Source organism: Mauremys mutica, chromosome 24 (genome assembly GCF_020497125.1).
Source record: "Mauremys mutica isolate MM-2020 ecotype Southern chromosome 24, ASM2049712v1, whole genome shotgun sequence".
In the NCBI taxonomy this organism is placed as follows: Eukaryota; Metazoa; Chordata; order Testudines; family Geoemydidae; genus Mauremys; species Mauremys mutica.
The window spans coordinates 4396974-4422501 of NC_059095.1; the positions used below are offsets into that span (position 1 = coordinate 4396974).

The 25528-nt window shown below is 52.9% G+C and overlaps 1 protein-coding gene across 2 annotated transcripts in view; it reads right to left on the reverse strand.

Moving 5' to 3' along the window:
* EFNA2 (ephrin A2) overlaps nt 1–25528 on the reverse strand; it is a 140096-nt gene that overhangs the window by 14648 nt on the left and 99920 nt on the right. For both annotated transcript variants that reach the window (XM_044999014.1, XM_044999013.1), the window contains one exon: nt 13053–13345. In XM_044999014.1, the coding sequence (XP_044854949.1) occupies nt 13053–13345 (293 nt within the window). The remainder of the gene's footprint in view (nt 1–13052; nt 13346–25528) is intronic.

The window sequence follows — 25528 nt, forward strand, 5'->3', positions numbered from 1 at the left end:
GCAGCTGACTCTGTGATGCATGTTCAGCCCCTAACGAATGCCATTCCTCCCTCGCCACGCTATACCCATGGGCTCCCCCCACGAGCGGCGCTGCCAAGCCACTGCGGCCTCCCCGAGAGCTCCGTTAACGACGTGTGTGTGTGTGTGTGTGTGTGTGTGTGTGTGTGCGCGCCCTTCCCCGGTCCCTGCTCTGTGCCAGGGGAGGGAGCTGGCATCGAGACAGGCAGGAAATGACCCGTGTTTCTCCATTGTGCGGGCCTGAAAGCCGGGAGCCGGCACTGCGCGTTTCACGCCGAGGGGAGAGGAACAAGCAGCTGCCCGGAACATCATAATCAGAGCCCACAGAAAAAGGTGAGAGGACTGGGTCTGCGTGGGCGCTTGGGCCTGCTGATGCACCGTCACCTTGGCTTGGGGATGACACATGCAGAGTCTGGGAAGACCAAGCAGCCCAGTTCGCAGCGGCAGGAGCTCCCCTCCGTCTCCCCGGCTCCCTCCCAACCCAGCAGGGGTAGGAGCCAGAGACTGGGAACGCCAGGGAGGGGCCCCAAAGGGGGCTCCCCTTAAGGGCCTGGGGAGTCTTGCAAATATTTTGCAGGCATTAACTCTGCCTACAGCCCTTCCAGCCGGCCCGAGGTGCAACCTGGGACATGCTTGTCCCACTTTCTCCTGGCACATGGGGGTGGAAGCCACTGCCCCCACGAGGTTTGTGCAGGATGTTGTAACTCAGGGTATAGGAGTGGATCAAAGGACCAAGGCAGCAACAATAGAAACAGAGTTGGGTGGGGACCAGACAGCCCCCCTAACTCCCTCCCTCCCCTCCCCTCCCCAAGCCCTGACAGGAGCATTTCAGGGGAGGGCAGCCCCCCAAAAGGCAGCTTAGCAGGAACAGGTTAGTCAAATTCCCCCAAAGATCTTGGGGCGGGGAGGGAATGAAAGGCCCCCTCTGGTAACAAGGGGTTAAGAGAAATCAGAACCTAGGTGTGTTTGGGGCATGGTTTGCTCATCGCTCCCTGAACCAAGGCTCCAAGGGGAGAGCTGAGACCCTGAAAATGCAGCTACCAGAGCAGCTCTGCAGTGCTAGCAGGAGAGGCACTCGAGTGCCAAGCTCTTTGTTTGCTCTGGGAAAGGCAGGCGCTGCGCTGGCTCCCATAGAGCCTGGAGGGCAGCTCGGCCTGAGGTTTGCAATGTGATCTAATACCCAGGAAACAGCAGCCAGCGCCTTCGGGCCAGGAGCCCTGAGGAAACACCAGCTGCTTGAGGAAACACAGGAGCGGATTCTTAGGCCCCCAAAACCCACCCAGCTCCCAGAGAGAGAAGCCAGGACTGTGCCTGGGATACAGCCTGCCTACAAATTCTAAATAGCCATCCCTAGAGAGCCAGAGGCCCTGTGCAAATGCCATTATATAGGGAGGAAGCAGGGGGGTGGAGTCATGCCTCAGACCACACCCACTTCCAGAGACAAGCTATAAAAAGCTGGCTCTAGCTACAGCCAGGTTTCTGCTGCGGGGTGGGGTTGTGGGCTGCAGTGATTAGGCTGCTATTAAGGGCTGTAGTGGAAAATACACAAAACATTTTCCTGCTGTGGCTATAAGGGAGTCTAGATGAATGTGGTTTGCTAGTTAAAGCTTTATTTCCAGGCTGAATTTGGGTAGCTTCAACTTCAACTTCACTGGATCTTCACCCTGTGGCTGCTAGGTTGAAGAGTCCTGCATTTATCAAATATTTATTCCCCATGTTTGTACTAACAGAGTGTGATCAAGTCACCCCTTAACCTTCTCTTTGTTAAGCTAAATAGATTGAGCTCCTGGAGTCTCTTGCTATAAGGCAGGTTTTCTAACCCTTTACTCATTCTCCTGGCTCTTCTCTGAACCGCCTCTGATTTATAAACAGTCTCCTGGAACTGTGGACACTGGCACGAGCCACAGTATTCTGGCAGCAGTTGCACTAGTGCTAAATACAGAGGTAAAATAACCTCTCTCCTCCTCCAGATTTGTTTGTGTCCAAGGATCACATTAGCTCTTTTGACCAGCATTGCACTGGGAGTTTACGTTCAGCTGATTATTCACCACAATACCAACATCTTTTTGAGTCACTGCCTCCCAGGAGAGAGTTCCCCGTCCTCTAAGCGTGGCCGATGTCTTTTTGTTTCTAGAGGTGTATATTTACATTTACTAAAACACACACCCTGTTTGCTTGGGCCCAGCTTATCAAGCCCTGCATGTCACTCCGCAGCAGTGACCTGTCCTCCTCCCTCATTCATCACCCCAATTTTAGTGTCCCCTGCAGTGGAGGGGAAGCTGCTGATGTGTGAATGTGGTGGTGATGGAAAAGCTTCATCAGTCTGCATTTTTGCAAAGCATCCTGCTTAGAGCAGAGCGTGCGGGTCTGGCTGGGCCGACATGGATCCCTCTGTGTGACGTGACCAGAGCCAGCTGTTGCCAGTACCTTTCAATACTGTTCAGCGTCCTGCTCGGTGACACTGATCATTTACAATGACACTTATTAACAATAGAAGAGCATCATCATCCCCTCCCAGCCCTTCAGGCGCCTGTAGCAGGGAGGGGCTTCCCTTTAGGAGGTGAGAGAACTCGACCACTGCAGCGAGTCCTGGGGGGGCTTCATGCTGTTGTCTGTTCTGAGTGGCGGTCTGTGTGCCTTTCCCCCTTAACAGGGAACACGAAGATAAAAGCATGTAATAAAAATAATACTCATTGGGAGAGATAAAAGGCGTAATTGCAATAATTATCTCGGCAAAACTCCCCTCTCCAAATGGAAAATGGAATTTTTTTATGTGCATTTTAAAAAGAACTTATTTATTTTTTAATTAAAAAGGGAAGGAGAAAATTATTCTCAATAAAGTTTAATTTAAAAGTTAAAGCAGGGGGAACTAGGAGGTGTGATTCTCCCAATTGCTAATGTTAATGGGCCTCTTATGTCCCACCCCTGCTCACACAATCCTCTCCTCTCCAAATGGGGACGGGGGGAGACATACCCCCCTGATGGATCCCCCCACGTCCTTCTAGGTGGGGACAGACACCTCTAGGCCACACAACCACACCCCTCTCCTCTCCAAAGGGACTCCCCGGCCCCAACTTGGATGAGGAAAACAGCTCCGAGTGCCCCTCCCTGTTTGCAAGGGTGAACTAACCCGGGCTTGGCAGCCGCCAGCTGTTAGGGAGGGGACCCGACAACCCTGGCCGAACATCCCAAGCGTTGCACGGCTCGGGACGTGCCACCGGCCGCAGCTGCCCATCCACAACTTGCTCGTGCTGCAGCATCCCGTCTCCGGCGGGGGCAGCTGGGGCAGTGTTCCTGCCCTCTTAGCTCTGTGCCAGCTGCCCACAAAGTGCTAGGTTGATTTTCATTTCTCCCCAGTGGCTCTGAAAGCTTTTAATAGCACAGGCCCCTGGCTGTCCTCCAGATCGCCTCCTCCTGCTCCATGTACTCAGAGCAATCCCCACTCATGCACCCCCTGACCCCGTCTGCCAGGGCGTCCCACCAGGGACCGGGCCTTGGCTGCCAGGGCTGAGGTTCTGGATCCGCCCCCCCGCCATCCTGTCTCTGGGCCTGGGGCTGATCTCCATCAGCCCAGTATCATTCAGAAGCGACTCGATTGACTGATCTAAACTTGCGGTCGGTGAGCTCAGAACTGGGCCCTCTGCCCACCTCCCCTCACTCCAGAGAAACTGCTCAAAATCATTACTACCCCTTGGTGATTTCATTGTTCAGCAGCAGACACGCAGCCCATCTTAATTCCCTTCCCTTGTTACGTCCTGCCAGGCACTCTCTCCATTCGAGCCACAATATAATTTTCCAAGCGCTCTTTAAAAATGGTATCTTATTGCAGACATGACCATACTCCCAGCCTGTGCTAAGGCTGGCTAGCTGGGGTGGTAAGCTCTGGGCTGCAAGGACTGGTTTAACGGTTGTCTTGTGTGCACTGGGCATGCTTGCTGATAACTATGAATTAATAAATAGCAGGTTTATGAGTAATCTGATGGGGAAGAGGGAGTATTGTTTATAATTGTTAGTGGTTATCATTGAACATCTCTTACAGTACCGCCTAGAAGTCAGCGAGGTTGGGCCCCGTTACGCGAGGTGCTGTAGATACTTATAGTCAATGGCTGTCCCACTATCTTTCACTCAACTTTTTCAACAATCCTGAGCTGGGTTCCCCAAAATCACAAGACTGGTTTAAAAATTGTAAGTTTTTTTTTTTAAAGGTTGGACTCTTTTCTATTTGTCCTCTGGATTTTATTACCTTTAAGGCGTCGTGTTTTCAAGCATTTGTCTGGAGTCACAACAGATAGACACATACTTTTGTTTTTTTTAAAAGCTGAGATTCTCACGTGACTCCAGGAGCTGGAGCTTTAAGAAGAGCCCCAAATTATCGCAAGACTTGGTGACCCAATGACCCTGCCCCAAAGAGCTTATAGTCTGAAAGACAAGACATGGAGGAGACAAACGAGCAGTTCCACCACTCTGTCCACACAACCTGGGGATCTGCCCACTCAGACACACCCGTGCACACACTCAGAACATACACAGTGCTGTTGAGGGTACGTCTACACTGCAATCAGAGGTGTGACTGCTGCACATGTAGGCAAAGCCAAGCTAGCTTTGATCCAGCCAGCTTCCTAAAACCAATGGCCAAGCCGTGGCCGCATGGGCGACAATATGAACTAGCCACCTAAGTATAAGCCCACCCGGAATACTGGGTACATACTCAAGCTGCAGGCTAGCTAGATCAAAGCTAACTCGGGTGTGTCTACACATGCCACAATCACACCTCCCAACTGCAGTGCAGACGTACCCTGACAGTCCTGTCCAGCCATCTTCTCTGCCCCCTGGTTCTGTTCTTCCCTCTGGATCTCCTCTCGTGCTGGGCCAAGTTCCGGTGCTCTCACCCTGTTCACATCCATTATTATTGTACTACAGGAGGACCTACAGGCTCCAGGGGAGATCAGGGCAGAAGGGACACAGAGGTACCGAGAGGCCAAGTGATGTGCCCAAGTCACCCAGCAGGTCAGTGGCAGAGCTGGGAATAGATCCAATTAGTTCATTCCTCCACTGCTGCCCTCTGCCCAGCTGCCACCTGGGGGTGTCGCAAGATGCTGTGGAGCCTCAAAACCTGGAGAAGGAAGGTTCAGGTGGGAGCCACATGCTGGTAGGTGGCAGGGTGCCTGGAGGGGGGTGGGTCCCAGATGGAGTGTCCACAGCCTGCCCCAGCTGCATGGATAATCTCTGTTTGCTTAGAGTCCCACCGTTGAATTCTGGGACTCGTGACCGTCTCTTTGATATGCAGCCTGGCCTCCACCCCTGCATCCAAACTGCAATCGCGGAACGAGGGAAGGAGTAGAAGGCCCTGCAGACTGAACTTTTAGCCCTTATCTACGCTGGGAATTTGCCCTTGTCACAGCCATCGGTAGCCAGCCTCTGGCTTAGCAGTGTCAGTGCAAACCTCTAGTGCAGACAGGCTGGGGCCAGAGCACCAGGGCGAAATGTGGCTTGTAGCAGCTTTGTCTAGCCACGCTAGGGATTTGCAATCAGGCAGCTACACTGAGAACTGGCCGTCGATGGCTGAAATCCCCGGCCCAGACAAAGACTCCGAGTCACTGGCTATTTCTTAACTCCACAGCCTAAAGGGACGCAGCCTTGCTTCGTAAGACACCAAGCAGCATCCTACTTGCCGTTTCTGTAATTGTGTGTGTGTGTGAGTGCGTATGCATGTTCCCGTCCACCCCCTGCCGGGCCTGTCTGCTCCAGAGGCTTGTTTGCAGGCGGGAGAGTGAAATGTTACCGAGAGCTCCAGTTCTTAGTGCTCATTTGTAATGTACCTGCCAGCGCAGACAGTGCTCATCTGTAACGTACCTGCCAGGCCCCCGCTTGCTGCTTTCTTGTTACGGGGTCCAGCACGTCTCATGTCGTTTATCTGTTTTCAGCAAATAAATTCGTTGCAGCTTCCAGGGGATCTGATCTAGTGGATAAGGGCTGGGACTCAGAACACCTGGGTTCTCTTCCCAGCTCTGCTTCTGACCTGCTGTGTGACCTTGGGTGAGGTCCTTCCCCTCTCTGTGCCTCAGTTTCCCCGCCCACCCATTGTCTATTCAGATTGCTCTGCAGCAGGGACTCCCTCTCCCTATGAGTCTGTGAAGCATCCAACATAATGGGGTTCTGATCTAGGTTGGGGCCAAATAATTAACCATAATGTTTAGCGTGGGAGTCAGGTCACATGTCTGGTCTCCCCCAATCTTGCAAAGTTCCCCATTAACTTGACTTTCCTATTTCAGCCCACATATCATTTTCTCTCCCTGGGCTCCCAAATCACCTTCCTTTGGCTTAACAACCTGATTACTTCATCCAAGTACCCGTCTCCGACTGGGAAAGATGTGTCAGTCTCTCCAGCTCTTCTCTCCTTACCCACGGATCTTTGTTTTAAACGGATTAACAGGTATCCTAAACTCAAACCAACAGGGGGCTGAAATCCTGAAGCATCTGATCTCTGCTCTAGACTCCACTCTGATTCCCAGGCATAATGGTTTTTTTCCCCAAGGAATGATACAGCACATTGTCTTGATTGTGCTGCACCCCGATCATGAACTAACCTCCTGAGCTGGGGAAAGACCAGTAACCCAGTTCCAGATCTTCAGAACCCAGCTGTAAATTCTGATCCAATACGAATCGGCAAATGGGTCTCACCATTTGCTCATGTCCCCAGCGCCGGCTCTTAACCTTGACCCAGAACTGGGAACACAAAGCTTCGTCTCTCTGCCTGCGAGGTTAATGGAATTCCAATTTGTGAGCTCTAGAAGGAGGTAATTTCTTTTCTTTCATGTCTGCTAAATACGGTTCCTCAAAGAGGCATAATTTCTAATGTTCCGCATGACATGAATTCTAACTGGTTTAGCAATGATCAGTTTCACCATTTACTCCTGTGTAATCTCTCCCTAACGACATTAAAAAATAAAATAATAATAAAAAAAACAGAATAAGAAAAGAGAGTTGTAGACGCAGTGACTTCACGAGTGACATTTTATGGGGGAGGGGAGAATGGTAATTTAATCTAGATAAAAGGAACAAATTAAGTGGTTTCCAAACAGATGCTTTAGAAAAAGGGGAAAAATAATAAGAAAGATAACGGGGCTGGTAGTTCCCACACAAGAGGAGAAGGGCGTCTGGCTTCAAATGACACCATCCAGTGCTTTTGGGTCATGATTTTTTTAATTTTTTTAATTTTAACCTTTAATTGCAAAACTCCTGGGGTCTGATCCAAAGCTGCTGAAATTGTTTCACCGGCTCCAATCTGCTTGCGCTCAGGCCCCATAATGCAACTTTTTCCCTATTTGATTTTTGTCTTGTGTCCATCCATTCAGGAGGCTGAAAATTTAAAATGGGCCCGATTCTCCTCTTGCTTGGGGCCCAATCCTGTACACGTATGCTTGGCTTTAAGAACGGGAGTCGCCCTGTGCACTTCAGTTAAGTCGCGTGAGTAAAATTCTGCATGTGGTTAAAGACTTGAAGGATCAGGAGTAACTCTGTGGGCTGTTTGTAAAGGGCCTGTCAGGGTGCTAACTGCTGGAAACTGGGCTAGGCTGTAACTCCAGAGGTGGCCAGACCTCCAAAAGGAGTGAGATTCACGAGACCGTAGGAACTGCCAGACAGGATCAGACCTGAGGTCCACCTAGCCCAGTGTCTTCTCTCTGACAATGGGTAGCACCAGATGCTTCAAAGGAAGGTGTAAGAAATCCTGCAGGAGGCAGTGAGGGGATAACCTGTCCCCATAGAAAGTTCCCTCCTGACCCTTTTAGCTAGGCTGGCTCATGCCCTGAAGCATGAGGATTTATATCCTTAGCTAAAAAGTTTCACATCTAGGATGCTCTGTTAAAATGGCCTCACTCCAGTCCCCAAGCACGTGCTCCCAGTGTCACAAGCCAATGCAGCCTCAGCTGGTCTCAGCCATTCCTGTGGTGTGTAGGGCGAGAGCGGTCCCTAAATCAGCTGTGCTCTCTATAGGGCTGGTTGGGAAATGGTAGGTAGCTCCCACCCCAAACACCCTAATTTCATTGGAAATGGTTCAGTTAAGGTTTTTGATATTTTTTGTGTGTGAAAATGACAAATTTTCAGTTTTCATTTTCTGAGCCCCAGGGGGAAAAAAACAGGGGGGGGGGGAGGGAGAAAAAGGGGAGGAACCTCCAAATTATTAAATAAAATAAATGAATTTTTTCTAATTAACAATTGAGTGATATAAGCATTTTCCTTGAAAATGTTTTCACAGACCATGAAAGTCCCTGTAAGTAGCTGCTGCCATTGTGAGTTGTCCTCGGAAGGGGATGAACCGGTCAGTGCAGGTCAAACCGCTACGGCACGGCTGGTAGGATACTGCGCTGGGTGCCTGCTGAAGCTTCTGAAGGTACGTCTACACTGCAGCTGGGCAGAGAGACTCATGCACTAAAACTAGCCGTGTGGCCGTCGTGGCTCTGGCAGAGCCTCGGGCTGGCCACCTGAGCTCGGACCCCGGGTGCGGGGTGGACCCGAGGCCTGTGGTGTCCCCCCCCCGCTGTTTTAGCATGCTAGCTCCAACTCCACTAGCGCACGTCTGTCGCCCCACCCCGGGAGGCTCCCTCCCAGCTGCAGCAGAGATATCCAGAGTGGTGGAACTGGCTCCCCGAGCTGTGCATGCGAACAGGTGAGGATGCACAAGTGCCGGAGGTGCAGCCCAGGTGGCTTGTGCGGGGGGGGGGGGGCGGGCAGATTTTGCACTGAGCACTGGTTCTTTTTTTACAATGGGGTGAATTACAGTAGATGCCCTGGCCCTGAAGAAACAGGCGCCAGAGGCACCGGTGAGCTGAAATCTGCTATCAGCCACGTGCATCTAATCCAAGGGAAGCATAAGTGCTGGAACTGGGGGGTGCTACAGCCCCCCCTGGCTTGACGTGGTTTCCATTATATACAGGCTTAATGGCTCTCGGCACCCCTGAAGGGAAGGGACAGGAGGAAGGCGAGAGACAGCCCTTACTACCACCGCCTTGACGACAGACAGGGGGGAGCCACATAACCCTTTGACCCTTCACCCTCTCCTGGAAACCAAGGCCTTGGCCTCTCTGTATCCGCCAAAACTCCGCAGCTCTGGCCAAGGGGGAAGATCAGCCTCCCCTGCCTTCTCAAAGCCCAAATACGTCCCTGTGAGGCCGTACCCCCATCTCCTGGTCCTTAGAGACCCCACCAGCCGTGACAGCACTGGGGAATATGAGATGGGGGGGCTGGTTCGGAACTAGACCCAACGGACACTTTTGACTCAGACTCCATCTGCAGATGGAATTTCCCAGGCTGGAATCAATGGACTTCCAGCAGGGATGAGTTCTGCCAACCGAACTAGGGACTCAGCGGCCTTCCCCCCTCGCCCAGGCCCTCCGCCTTCCCCTCCGAGCGAGGAGGCCTGGATGGAGCCTTCTCCTCCGTCCTAGCCCCAAGGGCAGTGCCTTCAGTTTGGCTAGGTGTCCCTCTCCGCGACCCTAAAAGAAACGCAGGATAAAAGCCCTGCTTCTAATCAAGATGAATGGGGCTCTGTTAAAACAGAGACGTAAACCAGCCTCCCCATTGGGTGGTCGGGCGGGTAATTACAGTCACTTGATTATTTTTGCTTGCTGGAAGCCCACGGCAGGGGAGACCCCCCAGGCAGATTGAGCTCTTTACAAGGCGAATGGTCCATGGGGCGGGAGCAGAATGAACTCTAATGCTCTCATCCCTGGCTTCTCAGGGGAGGAAACATCGGCTCACCCAGGAGCCTCTCTGTGTGTTTGGGTTTGGTTTACTATTTTTCTGAGCACTCAGCTGGCCCGGGTCTTACACGAAGGCTCAGTTAATGCCAGCTTTAGTGTCTCAGATTCTGGCATGATCAATGGAGAGTAAATGGAGTTGCTGCTTTAAACCACAATAAACCCTCCGTCACCCAACAAAAAAGAGTGAGCTTTGTTCTGACCAGCAGTGTAGCCTTGTGGCTGGAGTGCTGGACTGTAACTCAGGTGACCTAGGTTTTAGGCGTGGCTCAGCTACTGGCCTGCTGGGTGGCCCTGGGTAAATTGCTTTCTTCCTCTGTGCCTCAGTTTCCACATCTGTAATATGAGGCTAATGGTACTGCCCACCTTTGTAAAGCACATTCGGGTTTACTGATGAAAAGTGCTATGCAAGAGCTGGGTATTACTCACTGCATGGAAAGCTGCTGTGTCCTGGGAGAGGCAGAATGAAGGCAACCGGAGGACCGTAGGCATGTGCACCCGCAGCTGTGCCCAGAGTTAAGAAGACTGGGGGCTTGGCTACACTTGAAAGTTGCAGCGCTGGGAGTTACAGCGCTGGTCGTGCAGCTGTGCAGGGCCAGCGCTGGTGTGTGGCCACATTTGCAGCATTTACAGCGCTGTTGGGAGTGCTGCTTTATGGGCAGCTATCTCAGCATTCAAGTGGCAACAACGTGCTTTTCAAAAGAGGGGGGTGGAGGGTGGTGTACTGTGACAGGGAGCGGGGAAGATAGAGAGAGTGGATTTTTGGAGCCAACACTGTGTGTTAGCTTCCTGGATTGGAAAATCACAAAATGTTCGCAAACCCTTAGTCTTAATTGCAAACAGCCTGCATCCAACGCTGTTTCTCTGTCAAGCAAACTGCTTGCCTCTCATTTGATCGTTCACAGCCAGGTACAGATAGCTCCTGTTTGCTGTGATCAGTGTTTGTTTTTTAGATAAGCAGTTCAATCGGAGTTCACAACAAAACAAAGAGAGGCTGCATAACAAAACAAAGAGTAATTTAGTTAAAAGCATTCTGGGATATCTCCTTATTCCCTGGAGGCCAATAAAAGCGCTGGTGTGTGTCCACACTTGATGAGCAGCGCTGGATCACCAGCGCTGCAATCGCTACACCCCAACCTGGCCAGGTGTACAGCCAGCGCCGCAGCCAGGGAGTTGCAGCGCTGGATGTGCCTTGCAGGTGTGGACGGTTACTAATTGCAGCACTGGAAAGCCTCTACCAGCGCTGCAACTTGCAAGTGTAGCCAAGCCCTGGGGCAGTTCACACCTCTTGGGGTTCTTGTTTCAGGACCTCTGCAGATCCAAGCAGGCAGAGGTTACGCTGGTCCCAGGGGCAACTGACATGCTCTTAGCACACCGACACAGCAGAGTCCGGCGCATGGAAATAAGGAAGGCCCCATCCTGAAGGGAAAGGAAGATCCCCAGAAAGATTTTAGGTCTGGGATTACAGCCAGCAGACCAGGGAATCATTCAGAATTCCTCCTAGAATGCTAAGGACGGGTCCACTCAGACCTCACCCTGGGCCTTCACCTGAGCCCAGCCCGTTGAAGTTAATGAGAAGGCTCCCATTGGACCAGCCCCCTAGGTTTTAATGTGACCCAGATTTCTAGTCCAGTGGAGGTATGAATATTGGGCTGGGGAGCCACTGATCCTTGACCTCTGATACTGGCTGTGACTTTGGGTGCGTAGTTCTGCCAGTCTCCCCGCAAAGGGCTATCCAAGTGCTCTGACAGTGAAAAGCACCCGGAGTTATTCCAGATTTCATCTGAGACACTTGGAGCCAGATTCGCCCGGCGCACTCCGGCTCCTTTGCACACCTCTGGTATTGCAACGCAGCCACAAAGCAGGGTTTAGAAAAGGCCGCTTAAGATGGCTTCACAGCTGCTTTGAATCACCGGAGCGGCACAGAGCAGACAGCGCGCGTCCAGCAGAACCTGGCTCCTGCTTACTGTTCAGACCGTGTATTTTCTGGTGGTGTTTAGAAAAAAAAGGGGGGAATTTTAGCCTTGCAGGAGGGAAGAGGCCCAAATGACAGGATTTAACCACAATGCTGCTAGCTTCCCTGCAATGCTATCCCCATCCTTGTGCTCTGCCTCCACAGCTATGTCTTGGGAAGATCCAAAACTCCTTATCCATTCACAACGAACAGTTCCCTGATCAAGCAAGGGCTTCGCTTTAAAGGCTTCACCCCCAAGTCAATAGGATTTCCCATGTGCTTGAAGTTCAACGTGTCCCTACGTGCTTTGCTGGGACAGCGCCAGTGTTCAGCACCTGGCAGGATGGAGCCCGGAGGGCCCTATCCTGGGAGATGCTGAGAGAACTGAGTACCTCAGAGGAGGTGCTCTCAAGGGATCCGGGCCTGGGATTCCATGTGGCAGCCAGTGCTCTAAGTGTCATTCGACCCAGAGCCAGCCCATCTGGACAGCAAAATCAAGGCAAAGGGGAGTGCTGTGACAAAGCTGAGAGTTGGAGACACGTGCATGGGCCAAGCTTCCAATGCAAAGGAAGGCAGGTGGCCAGCTGGCCTCTCACGGGGGCGGAGTTAAAGCGCTATGAGCTCCTGGTTTGACAAGAGCACCTGGGTTCCTCATGTGATGGGGTCACTTCCTGATTATTTGATCTCTACGGTTCTTGAACAGTATTATTCATTAACATACAGACACGAGCCTGTAGCCCCACCTCTGCCTTAGCAGTGTGTTTTTCTGTTGGCATAGGTATGTTTTTCAGTGGACATTTCTACCTGGAGCAAACTGGCCCAGCCCTACATGAATCTTTGCATGGTTCATGTTGTGGCTTTACAAGCGATTTCATAAAGCCCCGAGTCAGCAAGGAAACTTAACATCGTCGCAAACCACAGCCAGCTTGCGGCGTCATGGCTGTGACTCCCCGGCACACAGAAGCCACCTGAAACTTCACAGGGACAGAGCTCGAATTGTCCTATTCCAAACCTACAGCCCCCCGCCACCAGAGCTGCTAGACGGGACACACAGCAGAACGGTTCTGACTGTATCCAGTAGAGGGCAGCGTTGCACATACCCACCCTCCAGCTCATTTCAATGTGCTTCACGCGGCTGCTAAGCGAGACGCTCGCACTGAGCTGTTAACCGCTCCCCGTGCAAATTTGCACGTTCTGCACTAGGCCTTCCACCTGGATTTTCACGTCACCCTCACCCGATTAGGAACAGGAATGCACCGCGGCCAGGGGCCGTTCCCCGCGAGGGGGCAGGGTGCAGCCAGCCTGCAGCGTGGGATACTCACAGATGTAGTAATACTCGTGCCCTGGTCTGAACTCAAATCCTAGAGAGAAGGGAGTGAAGAGCTGGAACTTCTCTGAGAACTTCAGGGGCCCGTTGGGGGAGTCGGGCCTGTTGCACTCCCAGCGCTTGAAGCCTTTCTGCCGGTGGTCGCAGGAAGCGTGACCCTCGTAATTGACCATGTACAGGATATACCGCTCCATCTTGTCCGCCGGGAAGGGGTCCTCATAGTGAGGGCAGTAGATATCCAGGTAGTCGTTGATGCTCACTTCCACCGTGTAGTCCCCCCGATGGAACCTGCGGGGAACGGCAGGAGAAAGCGGGGGTGAGAAGCAGGGAAGGACCGCGGCGGACTGGCCAGCCTGATACGTGTCAGCCAGAGCACCAGGTTCTCTGCACGATGAGAGCTCGGGTGCCCTCGGCAGCACAGCTTTGGATGTACCTGCGTGGCACTGGGGGTGCTTAGTACCTGTGACTCTCAGACCCCTAAGGGGCTCAAGCAGACCAACCCAAAGCAGTGTAATCCTTCTGCCCCTCTGAGCAGTATGCACTTCTGAAAGATTTCTAGGTTAAGCCACACGCCCAATGCTGCACAGCAAGTCAGCAGCAGAGCCAGGAAGAAGACCCAGGAGTCCTGGCTCCCATGAAGCAGCGGATGACACGCCTTGCCAATGCTTCGTTTTGTGGAGTCCATGCAATGAGTCATGGGAAGTGACTAGTGACTCCAGGAGCCTGATTTCTAGACAATGCCAAGGTCCCACCCTCTGAAAATCACAGCCCCCTTTCGGTATCTCAAACTGGGCACCAAAAAATCACTAGCCACTCGTAAAAATCACTAGCCACTCGTAAAAAGCTAGACCTTAAGTCCTGACTCTCTGCTACTCTTCTCCTTCGACAGGCACTGGCAGCTGTGCAAAGTGAATGTAGAACACAACCATGCTGATTCATATCACACTAACCCAATATAAACAACAGCACATGGGGCCAAGCCTGGGAGAACTGGGCCCTACATATTTCCCTCTTCCTTTTTGGTACCTGTAACAAGCACAGAGAACCCATCTCTTCTTTTCTGATTCTGCCCTTCGCTGTGTCAAACCAACCACCCCCTATACAGAGAATAAGGGTGTGACGTTAGTGACGTAATCTGTAACCGTATAGATCACTGTTGCAACCACTCATATATTTGCAGCAAATATTGTGCAAAGGTTGTCCTGTGAGGTGTCTATGGAAGGTTATGATTTGCTGGGTATGATTATGCTCTGTGCCATTTTTGTAGTTGAAGTTATGAATATTGGCTCTGTACTTGTATATCAATGTGTTTTGATTCTAAATAGCCTCAGTAAAGCAATTGGCCAGCTTCTTGAGAAAGGAATTTGCAACTTAAGTGCCCAATCAAGAAACACTTAACTGTGGATTTTGGGAGAGGCCGATCCACATCTAAGCTTTCCTGGAAACAAACAATGGCTTTGGCCTGCAAACTGAGTCAAGCATGGACATGTGACTTGCCCATGTGACTCCAGACTCCATCTTGCTGCTGGGATTTTCCACAGGAAGAACAAAGAGATGTCCTCCCACAGGCAGAGAATATAAAAAGGCCCTGAAAACTCCATCTTTCTTCAATCCTGCTTCATATCTCTGGAGGAACTTTGCTACAAACTGAAGCTTTGAACAAAGGGCTGAATGGATGTACTCCAGAGACTTGATTTGTGCCTGCAGTTTATTCCATCACTACTACAAGCCTGAACCAAGAACGTTGCCATTACTGTGTGTAATTGCTTCATTCCATTTAACCAATTCTAGCGCTCATCTATAGCTTTTTCCTTTTATGAATAAACGTTTAGATTTTAAATTCTAAAGGACTGGCAACAGCGTGATTTGTGCCTAAGATCTGATGTGTATATTGACCTGGGTCTGGTCCTTTGGGATCGAGAGAACCTTTTTTCTTTTACTGGGGCCTTGGTTTTCATAACCATTTGTCCCCATAACAAGTGGCCCTGGTGGTGATACTGGGCAACTGGAGTGTCTAAGGGAATCACTTGTGGTTAGCCAGTGGGGGCAAAACTGAAGTCTTTTCTATTTGGCTGCTTTGGGTTGCCTCATTAGTAAAGGACCCCCAGCCTTGGGTGGTGACTGCCCTGCTTTAAGCAATTTGTCCTGAATTGCTACTCTCAGTTGGGCCCCACCAGAACCAGCATTGTTACAAAGGGAAACAGACAGTACAAGAGTTTTGCCCTTATCCAGCGCTTCCCAACCTAGAGTTCAAAGCACGTTACAAACATCAGTTAATGGAACCTGCGAAAAGCCCCAGGAAGGGGGGTTTGACTAACCCTATTTTACAGAAGGAAAACTAAGGCACAGAGACATTCAGCAACTTGTCTAAAAGCCCAGACAGCAGATTAGTGACATACCTGGGAATAGAGTTTAAGTCTGGAAGGGACCCACCAGATCGTCTAGTCTGAGCCCGTTTCACAGGCCACAGCTGCCATCCAACCCCCCCCCGGGATTTCTGACTCATACTCCCCTTTACTTTAACCACTAGACCACTCTCCCTTCCAAAACCGGGCGCAGAAACCAGGAATCCCGACGCACAGGTCCTCTGACCTCACCACCAGTCAAACCCTCCGAATCCGCGTTCGCGCTGCAAGATTAAATCCAGGACCTCATTGTTTTAAGAGGAATAAACTGGCGACACTTGGTAATAAGTAACAAAAAATCATTATGCATTGCGATACCATCAAACCCTTTTGGTATTACTGCAGATGTGCACTCCAATCCTATTGTAATTTATGGTTTTTGGTACTGATTATCTGAGAGATTAAGGGATTAGCAGAGCTGGAAAATGACTCTACAATACCTCGGCAAGTCCCATTTTAGACCTCGATACACCACAGTCCCCTAAGACTAGCCAGCTCCGTTTGCCACTTTCCAAACCCACGCCCGCCTTCTGGGGACATTTAAAATAACTTACTGCGTAGATTTGATTGGCCCTCGCGTTTGACGAGGCCTCCTCAGTCAAATGCACGAGCCCCTCAGGAGCGATCCTGACTTCTCCCCACACCGAATGGGTTTTCTCTACTAATTAATTTGAAATTCCTACAGAGGCACTTGCCCTCAAATAGAAATTCTCTTGCCGGCATCAGCAAGGCTAGGGCAGGTTTGCGGGACTGATTCACTTCCAAGTTGCTGAGAGAGCACGGAACACCTGGAATAAAAATGGGGCTCTGTGTGTGTGTGTGTGTGTGTGTGTGTGTGTGTACACACACGGGCATTCACGAGATGCCAGGAGACACTTAACATAAAACCGTTCCTCCTTCTGCTTATATTTTGGTTACGTGATGAGATTTCCAGACACGGTGGGATCTCTGTGCCTTTTCGGCCAGGCTCTGACGACATATTGTATCGTGCCGATGCCTGTGGAAAACACCAGCTTAGGGGCCTGATCCGAAGCGCACTGACGTCGACAGTAAGAATCCTCTTGCAGAAAGGCAGGTGTGTCTTAGGGCACGGAGCACAGGGCCGGGGAGAGGTCAGGGTGCTTGCGTTCTATCCCCGGCTCCACCACTCTGGGACTCAGTCTCCCCACTGGGCACAACGGTGCTCAAAGAGCTTTGACAGCCACCAAGGGCAAGTTGCAGTCATCTGAAGCAGGCCAAAATCAGTGCCCCCCGTGGCTCTTTGCACTGATGTAACTGACTGCACGCGGTGACGGGCGCCAGGGAACCGGGCCTCTTGGGCTCTCTCCCTGGCTCTGCCACTGCCCAGCTGTGTGACCCTGGGTGAGTCACTTCCCCCGTCTGGTCTATGGTGTGTGTGGGAGGAGAGGGGGGGGGATTTTCACTGAAGTAGCCACTCCAGTGCAAGCCCCTCCAGTGTAAACACGCTGCACTGATGCTACTGAGCCCGAGAAGGACTAGCACAGCGTGTCTCCGTTAGGAGTTCGCGCCTGTCCTGCTACATCGCTGTCCTGGCACCAGTGAAGATTTCCCTTGTCAGGACGGTACCAGATACCAGGGTGAGGGGTATGAAGGGGCTCATGCCCGGGGCACTAAGAGCTCAGCGTGATGCTGGGTTTGCTCCCCTCTCACAGAACCCCTAGGGCCCCCCCGAAGCAACGAGCAGGCCAAGAACAGACCCCACTGTAGCCCTTCAGGCCTGCTCTCCTCCCGCCCCAGGACTCCCCGTCAGGCGAGACTGACAGCAGTACATGGGCCCCCTGTTGTGCGAGGGACGGGAGGGGGCTGGGCACTACGGGGAGCCTTGTCAGCTGTCAGTCTCTCTTTAAAACACTGCAGACAAAAACGCGGGCAGACACCCCTCTGCGAAGGCAGCAGGCAGGTCACTGACACTCCGGCAGCCGAAAGAGGAATTATTCATGAACGCCGGATGGGGGAGCCTTAAAAGACACACAACAAAAGTTTGGGGGGTTGTGAGTGGAGGGGGAGGGCGGCGTGAGTGGCAGGGTGTGTGTGTGTGTGAGTCCAGCCTGTGCCCCGCTGCAGTGCATGCCTGGTGCAGCCCCGGAGCCAGGAGGCGGCTGGTGAATTGGTACCGGGACTGGTGGAACGCGGCCAACAGCTGGGCCAGGGCCACCTGAGAACCATGTGCCCAACACTACTGAGCCACGGCGCTCGGCTGCCAAGGGGGACCAGAGCTGTGGGAAACCAACCCAGATTATAAACCCATATTCTCTGCCGGGTTCAGTCAGCGTCACTCCACTGCCCAGTTTATGTCAGCCAGGGATCTGGCCCATAGTTCTTTAGGAGCTAACAACCTGGGTGTCTCCCTATTATCCAGACTGTGGCCTGTGGAACAACAGAAAACTTTCGGGGCTCCCTCCATGAGTTTCAAGGACCCCTCCCCCTGCTAGCCCTAAAGAAACCGCGAGCAGGGTGGGAGCGAGGATGCTGAGCAGCGGCACATGAAGGCAGCCTGCTTCCGTCAGGGGTCCGAGCAAGGAAGTTCATGGGAACGGGCCTCTTGGAGGACCGTGGAAGGGACTGGAGGACCATCGGTACTGATTCCTGTGAGTGTCCGTGGCTGCACGTTCTCACTGCAGTTATCTCAGGTTAGCAACACGCAGGATGAGCGAACTCGGCGTCTGCCCAGTAGCTCAGGGCATGAGGGCTGCTTTGTTGTGGGGGAAGGACAGAGACATCAGTGTGTGAATGTGGAATGGGTTAAAGGCAAAACCCATGTTTGAATCCATGTTAAGTCTGCAGTGAAGAGGAGGCCTGAGCCCTGGTCTACATTTTGCTAGGCCAATCAGAGGGGTGGAAGATTCACACCCTGCGTGCTGTGAGCGCTGAATGCAAGAGTGGATACTGCGATCCGGCCCCTGTGCTGCAGGGAGCTGGGCTGGGACCCATCAAACTCATCCCATGGGAGCCATCAACCACACACACAGTTACTGATTGGGAGGTGGGGGTGGAAGTGTCAGGGAAGATGGGGTGGGGGGGGACCATCAAGTGGTGGGACTGAGCCCCCAGAGCTGTTTACACACAGGCCAGGAGCTCTACCCCAGATCCAAGCACTCCCAAGTCTGAGGAGGTTCGAAATTTGGATCCGGACCCAGATCTGAATTTTGCAAGTGGCCTCCCAGCTTTACAATGGGCCTGAACGAAAGCCCCAGGCCTCTGCCCCCCATACCCTGGAGTATGAAATCTCTCCTCCTACCTCTCCCTGCAGTATCTGAGCTGCAGGAGCCGGACCTGGTTCTGAATTTTGCATCTCCGCTCCCCGCATCTCCCTGAGGGTGGGTCCCCCCACCCCCCCGCGCTGTGCCCCGGGGTGCGCATGGTGGGAGGTGCAGGAAGGTGGCCGCTGTGCAGTGTCTGGTTAAAGAGCCTCCGTTTCAGAGGAAAATTCATATCCCCCCCGCCCCCCAAATCGACAAATCACGTCCCCTCTCGTGTGGGGGAGATACAGCCACATCTCCATTTAGATGGAGCTGGCCCGGTGGACAGACACAGCCCCACGGGGTCTCTAAGTGGTAATTCAGCGCTGTGGGATGGGCTTCCTTCTCCAAGCCCCTGGCCTGCTTGTGAGCCAAGCACACACTGCTGTGTGTGTAATACAGCCAGGCAGGGGGAGGGAGAGGGGCCGCATGCCAATGGAGGCCAGTCAGTGGGAGGGTTTGAAGGGAGGGGCCCCCCTCCCTCTCCCAGGGCAGGGTGTGGGGGAGATGTTGGCCCAGCGGTCAGCCTGCAGCAGGAGGCGAGTGGAGCTCTCCTGGCTGGCCCTGCTGTCTGCACAAACGTGTGTCTGGCTGATTTATGTGTGTCGTGGAAATCCAGGCAGTAGCAGGGGTCAGTTCTATGGGGCAGCAGGGAGACACAACACGCACGCGCACACACACACACACACACACTCTCTCTCTTGTTGCTGAGAGCCCCCCCAATACACAGAGTCACTCACTCTGACACTCAGAGGCATATACCCCCCATTCTCTCCCTCTGATGCGCACACACAGACAATGCGCACCTACAGGTATATACACAGACCCTTGCCCATGCTCGTGCACAATGCACACACACACAGACTATGCATACGCTCAGGCATACACACACAAAGGCATATGCACACGCTTGTGCACAATGCGCACACACAGACACAGAGAAAATGCACACACTCAGACACACACGAGTGCGCACACACGCCATACCTTTTGCTCTCTCTGGCATGCACACACTCAAAGGCATTTTTAAGCTCTGCAACTCAGACAACTAGAAAATGTAAGTGAAAGCTGAGGTGCTTGTGAAAATCTCATGACTCCAGGAGGTGGGGCTTTAAGGAAAGCACCAAACACCGCGCAACTACTGATAGACTGGCAAGATAGTCGGCGACACTGCGATTCCCACAGCCTTGGCAGGGTAAGAAAAAATGAAATGTACAGACAATGATAGGGGTGTGTGTGTGTGTGTGTGTGTGTGTGTGTGTGTGAAATAAAGAAAAACACTGATGCAACCCCCCAAACCACCAGGAAACATAGCAGGGGATTCAAGAGGATGACACAAAAGACATGCAGTCGTCACAAAGGGAAGAAGGGAATGAAAAGAAAGGAGGAAGGAGAGAACAAATGGAGAGCAGGAAAGGGGAAGGCTCTTCCCTGAATATCACTGAAGCAGCTCTCTTGCAATCTTTAAGCTACTATGCACCTCATTACTCGCTTCATAAGCACTCTGATCACACAGTGAAATACGCTAATTAAGGAGAAGGGGTTTCTCTCTCTCTTCTCTCCTTTTCCGATTCAGTCATGCCAGCCCTGCCCCTGGCAAGGTAACATTTTAAAATGTAAAATTAATACCGAGGGCCGTGATTCACCGGGCACCAATTTTCAAATGCGCGCACACAATAAAGGGAAAAAAACCACCTCTCCTCTCCTCCCTTTGTTTTTTTGTAAGATATTTATTTATTTATTTTTATGATTGTTATTAAAGCCTAAGAAAAGAGAGAGAGAGAGAGAGAGAAAACAGGATTATCAGGGGAATAATTATTATTATGGGTCTTTTGGAAAAAAAAACCCAACTAACTCGGAGGGCCTTTGCTGGATGAAAAGCTGCTGAATTAGAACCGATCAGCTGTGATAAATGGGGGGGCGGATGAGAGGATTTGATGGGTATGGGGGGGGGAGTGAAAGGTTTAGCTTTCGGCTCCGAGGTGGAGGTGATGAAATCGCCAAGTGATAATAACAGTAATCCCTGGCTCTTATCTAGAGCTTTTCATCCGTGGATCTCAAAGGGGCTTCGCACAGCAACTCAGCAGCATGCGCCTCATTTTTACAGGGGGGAAACTGAGGCACAGGGAGGGGCCATGGCTTGACGAAGGCCATCCTGCAGCTGGCTCTGAGGAGTGGGGGTCCCCTGTGCAAAGATCCTTTGATTTCAATGAGGCACCACACCGGCAGAGCAGAGCCGGCAGCAGGAGCGGGGTCCCCTGCAATCTGATCGGTTTGGCCAGACCTCTGTGTGGGCTCCCGGAGGGTTCAAAGGGGTGATGAAGGCTGCAGGACTGGGAGCCAGGCTTAGCCAAGGATATTCTCCCCCCCTCCCCCTGACATTGGTTTCTTGGACCATTTCAAGGCTTTAAAAACAAAAGAGAGACGGGCCCCAACCTTAGAAACCAGCGGTGGGGGACGTGCCACCCGGCGCTGGGTTTCCAAACCCCGGCTCCCTGGAGGCAGACGGTGCACCTGCTCCATCACACAACACGTTAGGTTGCTGGAGAGGTGAGTGCACGGGGGGGAGAGGAGGGGGCGGCTCTTTCTCTCTTCCCCGCGGCTCTCTGGTGTTTCGACAATGTACCAAGAACCACCCCCTGGAGTGGTGTCGCTCACTAATATAACACTCGGGGCTTCTCTAGCACGCTCCACACATAGGACTCAATGCATGTTACAAATGCGGGGGTCACGCTGCACATTTTACAGAGGGCGAAGTGGTGGCACGGTCCGGGGAAGGGACTGGCCCAATGTCACCCGGCAGAGCTGGGAATTCGGCCCAGGCCCCCTGACTCCCAGGGCCCTACCCATTAGGCTACACTGCCTTCCTCTACCGCACTTTATAAGATTACGAGGAGGAGGATTTATTAGATGTATTACAGTAGTGCCTAAATGCCCCAATCACAGACTGGGCGAGGTGCAAACAAAGATGGTTCCGGCCTCAAAGAGCTGAGAGGGAAAGGAAGGATCGTTGTCCCCATGCTACAGATGGGGAGACTGAGGCCCGGAGAGGTGGAATGAGCTCGGGGTCACACGGGGCATCCAAACCCAGATCCCCTAAGTCCCATGCCAGTGCCCTCCTTCCTCTCCACTATCCGAATGAGACGGAGAAGGAAGGGCCCCATCCCGCAGCAGGCAGTAGAATGATATTCAATGAGGCAATGAGCGGTTTGGAGGGGGCCGGGGGGATTTGAGGGATGAGTGAGAGAGGTTGTTTGTCCTGGACTAACACAATGAGAAGGAGACTCGCTGCTCCTTTGCTTAGGTAGCCGAAGGCTAGTCCCTCCCTGGACTCCCCCCACCCTGCTTCTCTCCAGCCCCCCTTGCCAAACGCTCCCCCCAGCAGGAGGCTTTCTGCCCTGACTAGCAGCATGCTATGGATTTGGGGCTGCTTGGGGTCTTAAACGGACCCAACTGCATCTGGAGTGAGGCGGCCAAAGCGGGAGCAAACCAGTAGTCGCTCCATCCTCACTCAGTTGCAAGCGACATGAATAGAGTCGGAGCGAGGGAAAGGACACCTGCCAGCATCTGAGCGCAGAATCACCGAAATGTTGGGCTGGAAGGGGCCTCGGGAGGTCAGCGCGTCCAGCCTTCTGCAACGCGGCAGGACCAAGTAACCCTACATCATCCCTGACCAGGGTTGTCCAACCTATTCTTATAAATCTCCGGTGACAGGAATCCCACCACCTCCCTCTGCAGTCTGTTCCAGAGCCCCCTTATTCCTAACATCGAACCTGAATCGTCCTTGTTGTAGATTAAGCCCATTGCTTCTAGTCCTACTGACAGCGGACATGGAGACCTCACCGTCCTCTTGATAACAGCCCTCAATGCGTGTGCAGACGGCTATCAGGTCCCTCCTCGGTCTTCTTTTCTCAAGACTGAACATGCCTAGTTTTTTTAAACCTTTCCTCAGAGCCCAGGTTCTGATCATTTTTGTTGCTCTCCTCTGAACTTCTCCAATTTGTCCACATCTTCCCTGACGCCCGGCACCCAGACCTGGGCACAGGACTCTGGCTGAGCCTCAGCAGTGCGTGCAGGGGGGGGATCACCTCCCAGGTCTGACACATGACACCCCTGTTATATCACGCTGGGGTGTGTTTAGCCTTTTTCCCAGCTGCAACCCACTGTTGCCTCAGATTCAATCTGTGATCCACGAGGAGCCCCATTTCTGCAGAACCCCCACCTAGCCAGTTTGTCCCCCGTTTGTAGCTGTGCGTTTGAGTCTTCCTTTCCTAAGTGTAGTATTTTGCACTTGTCTTTATTAACCGATAGTCGGCAGCATGCATCTAATGTCTGCCCTGCGCGCCGCAGGAGAGAGAAACGGTGAATCTCTGAAATTTCCCAGCGCTCGGTAAGCTCTGTCCTTTCCCTCGCTCAGCCTCTATTCATGTCTCTTACAACACCCCAAACTAGGATTACATTTCAGTGTAGCCAGCAGATAGCCGCCCGATAACATTCTTCCCCGCCTTGTATAGCCTGTATCTTGCAGCTGGGATCTGAGCCTGAAACCACACTGACAACAGGCAGCCCATTGTCTGGTTCTCCACATGAGCGGGTCAGTGGCACGGAGCCCTTGGCTGTTGGGCTGGGGTTTTTTTCCCTTTGCACATTGACATTCCAGGGTGAAGCCCCCCCCCTTTGGGAAAGGAAGCTGCAGAAACCCAGAGGCAGGCACACAGGGCCTGCGTCTTGCCTGGGGAGTCCAGGGGAAGGCGAGCACCACAATCAGGAAGCCGTGCTGCCCCTGAGGCGGCAAGCGGGCTGGTGCCCCCGCACCTGCAGATCTCTCCCAGCCACGGCTGAGTTGGAAGGACCCTGCTGCATGGAATAGCATCCAAGGCCTTCTCGGTCCCTTCTGCTAAGACAGGGCACATGGTGTGTGGAGGGGCAGTTCATGCCAAGTCAGATGATGCTTTCAGTGCCCACTAGAAGCTGGATTGAGACCATGCCCCCATCCCCCCAACCTGTCACCAGATGGGAACAGTTCCTAGTCACTCCACCATGGGCAGGAGCTGGGGCAGTGATTCAGAGGTGAGACACCATCCCACCTAGCCTGAGCCACCCCGTCCTGATCTTGGCACCATTTCCATTCACTCCCAGCAGGCATCTGGGACGGACACATACGGCCCGCAGAAGGGATCTGGTCAGCCACTGGTCCCCTAGCCCCTGCCTCCAAGGGGAGACCCTGTCTGTAGCAAGCTCTTTGACTTCCAAAAGGCACAAGAACTCAGGACTCCTGGCGTCTCTTCCTGGTTCTGTCATTGCCTTGGGTTGGGCAGGTCGTCCCGCTCTGTGCCTCAGTTTCCCCATTCTGCAAAACAGGAATAATACCTCCCAACCTCATAAATCCTGCCAGTGCGCCGGTACGACAGCAAGGAAGAGCGAAAGGATGATCTAAGCCCTGTACGTTAGGCATAAAAACGAGGCCTTGTCTATCATTCCGGACATCACACAACCCATTCCCCCAGCTATTGGCTTCTGACATCCCTTCGCACAAATAAAAGCCCGCGGTTTGCCACGCCATGTACGTGCTAGGTTGCATATAAGCCAAGTGCACTTGTGACTTACACCTGCACGTGCTCCCTACGCCCATGTGTTGCGTTTGGCCCTTTGGATGTCTCTCTCAAGGCCTTTTCCTCTGGAGAGGCTTCGGGGAGCTACGCCCTTGCAGTGTGCGAATCAGCCAGCAAGGGGAGTGCCACACACTGGTTTTCTCTCCCTGACTTTAAGGTCACCTGTGTTCCAAGTGTCTCCTAACCTGGGTTCCCTGCCTGGCCTCTCACGGCTACGGATCTTGAGCATAGCAGCGGCTCTGGGTTATGGGACCCAGTCCTCCACCTGGGGGTGGAAGCCCTGGAAATCAAGTTCGCTGATTTTCCAGCCATGGAAGGACACCCAAATGTGGGCGTTTCCATCCCATTCCAGCACGATCTCCGTAACATGCCGATTTCATAGGTAACTGCCAGTCCTCCGGTCCCGACGCGGTCCCGCAGCAGTGGGAGCATTTAAGCGAAGTCCCTGCCCTAACTTTGAACCCCGATGGCTTCCAGGATGGGAGCAGCCAGGATCTCCCAGGACTAACGGGGCAAAGCTGGGGTGGGACTGACAGAGGCAGCTGCCCAGCCTGTTCTACTGCGGCTCGCTCCTTTCTTCCCAGGGACCGCGAACGGGGCCAAGGAATGCCGTACTTCTGGCTCAGCACAGCAGAGAGCCTCTCTCCAGTGCTCCGGGGGCTGGCTTCCAGATGTCAGCTGGGCTTCAGGAGGGTTTATTTTACAGCAGCGCAATTGAGATCAGGCCCCCAGGGCGCTAGGCACCCACCACGCCTGACTAAGAGATAGTCCCTGCCCTAATGAGCTTGCAGTCCAGATAAAGGCTGGGTTGGCCCCATTTCACAGATGGGAAGTGGAGGCACAGAGAGGCGATGCAACTTGCCCGAGGTCACACAGGAAATCTGTGACAGGGCTGGGAACTGCCCCCTAACGCTTCAGAGCCCAAAGCAGTAATTCAGCCACAAGCCCAGCCTTCCTATAGGCTTCAGCGTCGATCCGAAAGCTTCCCCCTTATGCTGGGGTTCGTCTTCCCGGAGCCCAGTGTGTGCAACTCTCACCCTCCTTCCCCACACCCGGGATCACTGCGGGGCTCTTCCAGAGTTGCTCTCTATAAGAACACAGCCTAAATGCCCCAGCTGCTTTAGGGAAAGGTCACCAGGCTTCCAGGCAGCGCGGTCTTCTGGTTAGAGGCAGGGACCGCGTCTCAGGAGATGT